Source organism: Berghia stephanieae, chromosome 3 (genome assembly GCF_034508935.2).
Source record: "Berghia stephanieae isolate SIO BIC M18660-M18661 chromosome 3, UCSD_Bste_1.3, whole genome shotgun sequence".
Lineage (NCBI taxonomy): Eukaryota > Metazoa > Mollusca > Gastropoda > Nudibranchia > Aeolidiidae > Berghia > Berghia stephanieae.
Window position 1 is genome coordinate 8,148,581 of NC_088362.1, and position 9,187 is coordinate 8,157,767.

Genomic DNA, 9,187 nt, shown 5'->3' on the forward strand with positions numbered 1-9,187 from the left:
TTTATGAATTACTTTGTACTAATTTATACATTAGATATTCGTGCAGAATAGCAAAATCTAGAGAGTAAATATGGTGAATTCATTCGAAATATATATTTTATATACCATCATATGACAGAAGGGTGACTATAACAATGAGCTTTGGAAATAAAAAGAGGAAGAAGAAGATGAAGAAAAGAAGGGCTCGGGTCAGAAAAGGACGATACATTAATTTCAAACTTTTTCACACATTTAGATTGACTGCTGAACTGTATAGGTAATAACGCTCTTGATTCAGAATTTAGTATTTGTCGATGTCCTAAGTCACAGTCCTCATTCCTCCAAAAGTCTTGACGAAAAAGGATTGCGCTGGTGTAGCCCACCATCTTCTGAGACACAAGTCTTCCAGCTGGAATGTATGTCCCCTGGTCTCTGATTTAAGATGCAGCTGACACGATGTTTGCAATTTTACATCCGTTATCGTCGGGTACCAGGTCAACTCCGATACGGGTGAGATTGAGATACTTAGACTTTATTTAGAGAGGTGGGCCTTTGGCCGACCAACCTCCGCTGCACGTCCAACTCGCCTTGAGCATGCATTCACGTAAAATATAAAGATTTTTTTTAAAAACCTACCTCTGTTTCAAAAACTAGCATCTTTCACCTTTCTAAGAAACATTTTGATTTTTCAGAACTTTAGTTCGTTAAAAAATACCGGCCAATCTGACCCGTTGAGTCGAATGAAAACGAAATTTTGTTGTTTACACGGTTCAAAGGAAATGTCGTAAATAAGCTTTCATGGACTTCCTGTGTTGTTTTTACAGTGTCACGTGACCTTTTTGAGAAATTTGTCGTCTGCTACAAATAATTAGACCGGTAGGGGGTAGATATTTTCGTTGGCGAAGAGAAAAAGTGAGTATTAGTTCTTGGACTTGTAGAGAGGCCTAGGGTCCACCAGCAGTCAAGTTGATTGAATAAAAGAAAAAAAGGCCTTTTTTATCCGCCGCCACCACCACCGTGAGAGTGGAAGGGGGGGGGGGGGGGTGCATGCCGACGAGAGGGAGACGTGTCGATTGGTGACCTTGGTGACGTAGACATCTCATGGATGCTGGCAGTTGCAGTTGCAGGTGTTCTTAACCCCTTAACAGCGAAGCTAATTTTTTGCTTTTAGATAGTAGTTTGCTTTTATCTTTATTATTGTTAACGGGGAATACAGCGTTTCCACCAAGAGAGTAGTCAGACTATCGCGACTCGGACTTCAATTGTCTATAATAGTTTTGCCGTTACTTGTCTTTTGATGATAGAAGATTTGGTGTTAGGTCAAAGATCGAATTTCGCCGCTAAAAGGTTGCATTGCTACTGGGTTTGCTCTTCCCCCCTACCCACCTTTTTTTTTCTTCTTTTTTTTCACCTTAGTATTGTTGATTGCTGCTATTTCCTTTTTTATGATTAGCAAGTGCCGTAGGAGTCTCACTGGATGCAGGAGTACTGCAATTAACCCTTTGCCAGTGACACTGATTTTTTTGTTTTTCAAATAATAGTCTTCATTTATATTATTTTTTAACGCAGAAAAAACAAACGTTTCCACCATAAGAGCAGTAAGAATATTGATAAAAAGTGCTTTGAGCACGTTGGGTGGATATTGCTCTATATAAAAGCTCAAGTTTTTAAATTGTAATTTGTTTTTTGTCTTTTGATGAAAACGGTAAGATTTTATTTTTGGTCCAAGTAAGATTGATATTCGCCTTTAAAAGGTTAAGTTGTTTTGTTTTTTCAGTTTTTGTTTTGTTTTGTTTTTCAAATGCGGATACGCTGCTTCTTCCTTTTTTTTTCCTCAACTGGCAAGCTATCGCCGTACTTACCCGCATGGCTTGCACACACAAAAGGATACATCTAAGTCACAAAACCTTACATCCAGGTCACAAAATCAGACAACTAGGCCACACATCAAGACATCTCTGTTTCGTTTGTTCCAAGATAGCAAAACAAACCAGACGTCTTGGAGTTCGAAAAAGCTTTCCATAAAATATTTGGTATTTGCAAGACCCCCAGAAACCAATTCCCTATACAGCTCTTGTGCACGGTTACTTATGACCTTGATTTCTTTCGTACCCACCCCCCAAAATCCCACTTATTGTGTGGTATAGGCAGAACATAGTAAATAGCTGGACTGCCACATGTGTGACTAAATTGGCCAAAGAGAGAATCTATACTTTGGCATTAGACACCCATTACCTGATGTCTTGGTTTTTAATCCTAGCCTAGTGAGAGAGAGAAAACAAAACAATCATACATGTATCTGCAAACAACAGAACGTTTTCATTTTACATTGAGATGGGAAGGGGAAGGGATAACATTATGACAAGAGAGAGAGAGAGAGAGAGAGGGTGAGTGAGAGAGAGAGGGGTGGGCGGGGGGATGGGGGGATAGTAAGGGGGAATGGGTAAAGATGAAAGAAACAATGGGTTGCCTGATGACGTAGATCAAAGGATTGTTACAGCGGTGTTCACGGAGGGTACTTCGTGAAATTTTAACCTTTTACAGTGACACTGATTTTTTTCTCCAGATTGCTTATGCAGAATAAATCGTTTCCACCAAGAGAGCAGTAGTAAGAGTATATTTCGACTCGGGCTTCAATTAAACTATAAATCGCAAAGCTTGTCTTTTAATGATACCATTAAGACTAAGATCTGGAGTTTGGGGAGTGTAAGATGGAATCTCGCCATTAATGGTTAAAATTGTTTTGATTTAAAAAAAAACTCACACACACACACACACACACACACGAGCGCGCGCGGTCACGACAGCGAGGACCATCACTGACAGAATGTTGCAACGGTAAACCGGTTTACGTGTACATAGATCCTGAGGCTAGATGCCCCGTTACCGTGTACGTAGGCACTCCCAAAAAAAAAGGAGAAAGAAAGAGACACACACACACACACACATACTCACACACACACACCACACACACAGTCTCGCATCCTCTACGAACTAATTTTGCGCACCAATTTTTACTGCACTTATGCACCAAATTGCATACCTATCTAGGGACACTTTTTTCCATATCTTTTTCTCAATAAACTTTTTTAAAAACCTTTGTTTTGCGCGGCTATTGCGCAGCAGGCGGCTGGCACTAGGGGGCACCAACCTATGGGTCAGACGAGAAAAACACACGATTTAGCATGAAAATATTTAGGATATAATTTCAAACACAACTTTTGAAATTCATCAAGGATTGTCTAGTACCGAATGTTTTTTGATAGAAAACAAATGTATCTTCAAATCTAAACTGCTTTTGACGGTAAGCGGTAAGTTTTTATTTATTTTTCTGTCCAAACGAATTATTTGTCCTGGTTATAGAAGCTAAGTATTGGTAACACCGGCTCAGCTCTCTAGACCTAGATAGTAGACTTAGATATAGAGAGTTCTTGAGTTCTAGCTAGCTGATAATGATAAGCCTGAAAATACTAAGACTAAGAGTCTAAGAGCTAAATTGATTAAGAGTGCCTTTTAGTAAGAGTTCAGACATTTTTCACACGACGAGGTTGAGGTAAACCTTGCTCAGAGGTCAAGTCCTTGTTTTAAAATAACGGTGGACTGTTATACAGACACTTATTTTGAAACTCCCTTTTAAATATTTATCATTATCCACATTCCAGAATGCACCTAGAAGAAATATAGAGTAGTAAAATCAATAAAATATTAATAAAAACATAAAATTAACTAACACTAAAATCAGTTGATGGTTACAATATGCGTCTGCATTCACATGGGTGTCATAGTCGAATGGTTAAGTCGTCTGTTAAATCTCAAATTGCGAATTTAGATTAAATGTACAAGTACAAGTACAAGCTCTAAGTTTAAGTCAGGGTGAAAGTTAAAATTTAAATTCAAGGGCATTTGGTTGCCTAACTTAGCTCTAGCTCTCTCTAAACTCTATGATGTCTCCATATATTTTTCATTAATATTAATATTCTTTTGTCAATCATACAATCAACGGTGGGACTCGAATGGTAATGAGTCTGAATAGTCTCCCGTGGCTATTCGGACTCAAACTCCAATGTGCGTGTGCATACAGAGTGGAGGACGACACAATGTGGGCAATAATAGGCAGAGGTTGGAACTGATAAAGAAATAGAAAAATAGTTCAGAAGAAACTCTGTTTTGCCCATTTCACACTGACTCAGCTCATACTCATACATACCACTTTGGACTGGTGAAGGATTGTTGTCTGTATCACATTGTCAGAATATGTAATTTTTTAATTATTTGGACATCATGTTATGTTGTTAGAAAAGCTTTTCATTTATACCACATTTACTTTGACTGACCTTTGTTACTTTTCCCGAGTTTCAACTTTTCTTTTTAATTTCTACCTGGAGTACCAATTGATCTTTTGTCTTTCTCGTCAAATAAAATGGGTTTAGACTATCTGTTGACAGTTCCTAAAATCGTAATTTTGATTTGCATTTATTTTATGTAATTATCAATAATTAAAATATTAAAAAAAAAAATAATGATAAATGTTGAATTGTAAACTTCAATTTATTAGACAAAGACAGATACTATGGACGTTTCGGGTTTCCTCTTTATCAACAAAACAATGAATAAAACACTAAGAATGAATGAGATGATGTGAATGATTGAGTTAAGGTGAATAAACAAAAACAATGATGTCCCATTCATCATGTTTTGTTGATAAAGGGGAAACCTGAAACATCCACAGTATGTCTTCGTCTAATAAATTGAAGCTTACAATTCAACAATTATCGTTATTTTATCCTTCCTTTCAAGCAGCAACATATTCATTAAGTCATATTTAGAATGTGGGAAATAAGTGGACCAGATTAATATGGCTGAATGAAATGAATTTTGTCTTCAGATCGGTGTTTCACAAGGGTCGGTCTTGGGTCCAGTTATTTTTACCATGTATACTCAACTTCATTCTGAAATTTTTGTAAGAAACAAAATTTCCTTATGCTGCTGATACACAGCTATACATATTTAATGTTCTATGCAGTATCCCTTCACTGAGAGAGTCTGTTGAGAAAACATTGCAGCAGTCAAATGTTGGATGGAAGTGATTAAGTCAAAATTGAATGACGCAGAGACTGAAGTTATGCTATGCACTAGAAACAAAAGCAGAAATGGCCTGATAGAACGTTTTAAGTGTGACTATAAATGATTGTCCAATTCAGCCACTGACAGGCGTTAGAAGGGGGTATCCCTAGAAAATGTAAGTAAAATGCTTACATATAATCTCTCACCATTAGAGATTTACTAACTAAAGATGCAACAATGAAACTTGTCACATCTCTTATTTTCTCACATCTAGACCATTGCAATGGCCTTTTGATTTCACATATGCCATGATAAATAGTGCAGCTGAATAAGTGACAAGACAAAAAGAATGGTTCGTTCCCTGCCAATTCTGTATGAGCTACTCTGGCTGCCTATCAGGGAAAGAATCGTTTTCAAGATTGCGCTGTTTTACTTTAAAAGCCTAAATGATTGAAGCACTTGAATACATCAAAAGGATGTTACAAATATTATGTACCACATAGGAATTTACGATCCTCGACAGACAAATCACAGGTTTTTAAAAGAAATAATTACAACTATAATTTTTATGGCAGTCGTTCCTTTACCCACACTGGGTCCCTTGTGTGGAACGACCTACCTAGAAGGATAAGAGAAGTAAAATCCATTGATAGATTCAAATCATTATTAAAACACTACCTTTTTCCTGTTACATTATTATGATATTTATGCGCTATGCATACTTTGCTGTGTTGATATCAATGTGGTATAGGTTTTATGTGCGACTTTGTCCTTATTTTTTTTCAGGAAAAACCGAGTGATTCCTCCTATCAGCATAGATGCGAAAAAGAAAGTGGCAAATCTCTTAGTGATACAACGTGACAACCTGGATATATTGAATAAACCCTTTTTATCTGAAGTGAGAGCAATTTTAGTTGTAGAAATGACAATTTTTAAATTTCACATAATTATTCTTTATTTCTTTTTTAATTTTTTTTATTTCTTTCTTTCTTGTTCTTGTTCTGAAAACTTAGATATATTGAATAAACTCTTGTTTTCTGAGGTGAGTGCAATTGTAGTTGTAGAAATGACAATTTTAAAATTTCGTACAACCATTTTAAAGTAGAGATTTTTGTTTTCATTATTTTAGTAGAGGATTTTTTTCAAGATTTTTCTCCATAAAAAAAAAAAAAATGGTTGGGAATGAAAGTTAATATTGCACACAAATACCCATGATGTCTTCTTCTTCTTCTTGTTCTTCTTCTTCTTGTTCTTGTTCTTCTTGTTCTTCTTCTTCTTCTTCTCCTCCTCCTCCTTCTCTTCTTCTTCTTCTTTTTCTTCTTCTATTTTCTCCTCCTCCTCCTCTTAACGATAATAATAATAATAATCATGATAGGTACTACAATAAACGTCATTTTTGTGGCAGAAAACAACCCTATATATATTGCGTCACCTGTTGAGAAAATGACAATTTTAAAACCAGTTCATTCAACCATAGATACCATGACCATTAAGATATGCACAGAGTTAAATTTGGTATCATCTTTAAGAGGAAGGTTTCAGCTTTATTCATATACCACTTTAACAATAAGAAATGGACATTAAAAGTAGATAAACGGCTTTTTCTAAATTTTCCAGCAGTGAAAAAGTGAATAGCATGTAAAATTAATCTCTTTTTGATATTATTTATTTTTCTACATCACCATCTATCATTGCAGTCAGAGGAAGCTGCTTACAAGTCTGTTGTCGTTGAAGAACCTTTCCTCCCTGAAAAAGAACGAAAATGGGCAGCAATAGAAGAGACGTTGGATCAACTCAGGCCTCATTACACAACCGAGGAGTTATTGAATCATTTGAATGTCAACAAGAAGTGGGAATGAAGATGGTTTTGATAGTGTGTGTCGGGAAAGTGTGTCTGAGGAAGTGTTATTGATGATGAAAATGTATGGACACATGAGTTAAGAAATTTGTCTGTGATTGTGTCTGAGGATTTGATATGATATAGTTATTGGAATATTTCACAATGTGCTGTGTTGTTTTTAATGATACATTTATTAAATGGTTCACATTTTAAGAAATAAAGATAATGATTTATATATAAAGTTTTAGTTTTAACTCCTTTATTTTTTTGGAAATAAAAATACAATACACATTTTTTTTTCAACCCATCCTGATAAAGCTATGGAACAATTCTTCGCGTATTGTGAATGAAATTATTCTGTGTTTTTGTATTGCCTGCAAATGAGTAGAGATTTATGGGCTGTATGTAACTAAACATATAAGTAAACATATAAGTACCCATTATATAACGGTATGCAACTTTTTTACAATGCTTTTTCAAATTTTTTTACCTGAAAAGGGGAAAACAAATCTTTTCAATTTAGTAGTAGTAAGATTGGATGTTCGACAATGACAAATGGAAAAAAATATTAACATAATTTGAAATTCTTTTCAACCATCTTTGGTTTGACCGGTACGGTTTTCTTGGTTTCTTTCTTTCTATCTCTCTTTGTTTTTGCTTTTTTTTGTTTGTTTGTTTTGCTTTTGGTTTGCAAGTACATGTATAGTACACATAAGCACAGTTTCGTCCAACCTTTTGGGACATTAAAAAAAGTTTGAGGGAAAGGTACAGAAGGAATTCGATCATCCACCGTGCTATGTGGCCTTGAGCAATTCACCTCTCCCTACTAACTCCATATGCAGCGCTGATCTGCGGCGGCTTCTAATGGTTGTCACTCTATTATATTATGGCGATCGTCCAAAGAAAGCAGAGAAAAATACCATGGAAAAAAAAAAAATCAGCGAAACTATCCTAAAAAAAAGTTAGCTGCCTCGAAGCAGGTGATTTTTTTTGGGTATGTTTTTCACTTCATATATTTTTCTCTCTGCTTTGTCTGCCTCTGTTTCATACACACTTTTTCAGGTTATTAAAAATTTGACTATAGTTTCCTAAAATCAGAAACATCGAAATCATATATATATAGAGAGAGAGAGAGGAGTGAAGAGATGACGTCACCTAGTCGCAAGAAAATCTTTGTTTTTTTTTCTATTTTAGAAATTTGGCCATTAATAGTTTTTTTTTTTTTAGCTACAAATTTCAATGAAAGTATAATATATTCCCCTAATCAGTTCGAGATGGCTCAGTTAGTAGCGCACTGGCTTCACAGGGAAGTCGAGATTTTCTCTTACAAAAACATCTATCAACGAAAACATTCTAAAATCTAAACTATTAATTTATTAATGCAAAATATTTTCTTTAGAATTGCTTAACTACAAAGACTCACGTTTTCTTCTTAATTATGAGTCCCGATACCTCAGGGCAGGGTACCGATAGCTCAGGAAGTCCCGATAGCTCAGTTGGTAGAACACTCGCTTCACACCCAAAGGGACCAAGATCGATCCCGGGTGTTGTCGAGATTTATTATTTTGAAGGCCCACCCCCCGCTCTGTCTACCCAGCAGTGAATGGGTAGCTGGGCCTCTTAGACCTGTCGGAAAGCACTTTGCGATAGGCCTATCAAACAGGTAAGCAAGCAATTGCTATCGTTCGCTTAACGCTATAGAAACCGGGATAAAATTCTGGCTCCATGAGCTTAAAGGCTCTGAAAGACTACACGTGTACCTCTCAGGGACATAATACTGTTTGGACTTATTGAGTCACATTTAACGAAGCATTACTTTCTTTCATCGTACTCAGGTATAAAATAAGTATCTGGTCGTTGACAGCGTCGTCTCGTTCAGAGTAGAAAAAAAAAGTAATATCTTCTAATCTCGTCCTATACGTTAAGGACGGGACGTGACGCCTGTTAGGCGATATTTACATTTTATTTTCGACAAAGACAATCATAGTTCTATTATTTTTAAAATCGTATTGTGTAAATTATAACACGCTTGTACAAAAAAAATTATTATTATTATTATTATTATTATTATTATTATTATTATTATTATTATTATTATTATTATTATTATATTATTAATTATTATTATTATTATTATTAATATAATAATAATTATATAATTATTATTATTATTATATTATTATTATTATTATTATTATTGTTATTATTATTATTATTATTATTATTATTATTATTATTATTATTATTATTATTGTAAGGGAGAGCATCCAAGTTGTGTGATTATGTAGTCTTCTAAACAAGAAG

At 35.1% G+C, this 9,187-nt stretch overlaps 1 protein-coding gene across 1 annotated transcript; it reads left to right on the plus strand.

The window, feature by feature from the left end:
* Positions 1-277: 277 nt before the first annotated feature.
* LOC144967099 (large ribosomal subunit protein mL63-like) lies at positions 278-7,124 on the plus strand. The gene is made up of 3 exons (XM_078903930.1): positions 278-489; positions 5,830-5,941; positions 6,741-7,124. Exons 1-3 carry the CDS (start codon positions 422-424, stop codon positions 6,900-6,902), a joined length of 342 nt encoding a protein of 113 aa, XP_078760056.1. The 5' UTR covers positions 278-421; the 3' UTR covers positions 6,903-7,124.
* Positions 7,125-9,187: the final 2,063 nt, after the last annotated feature.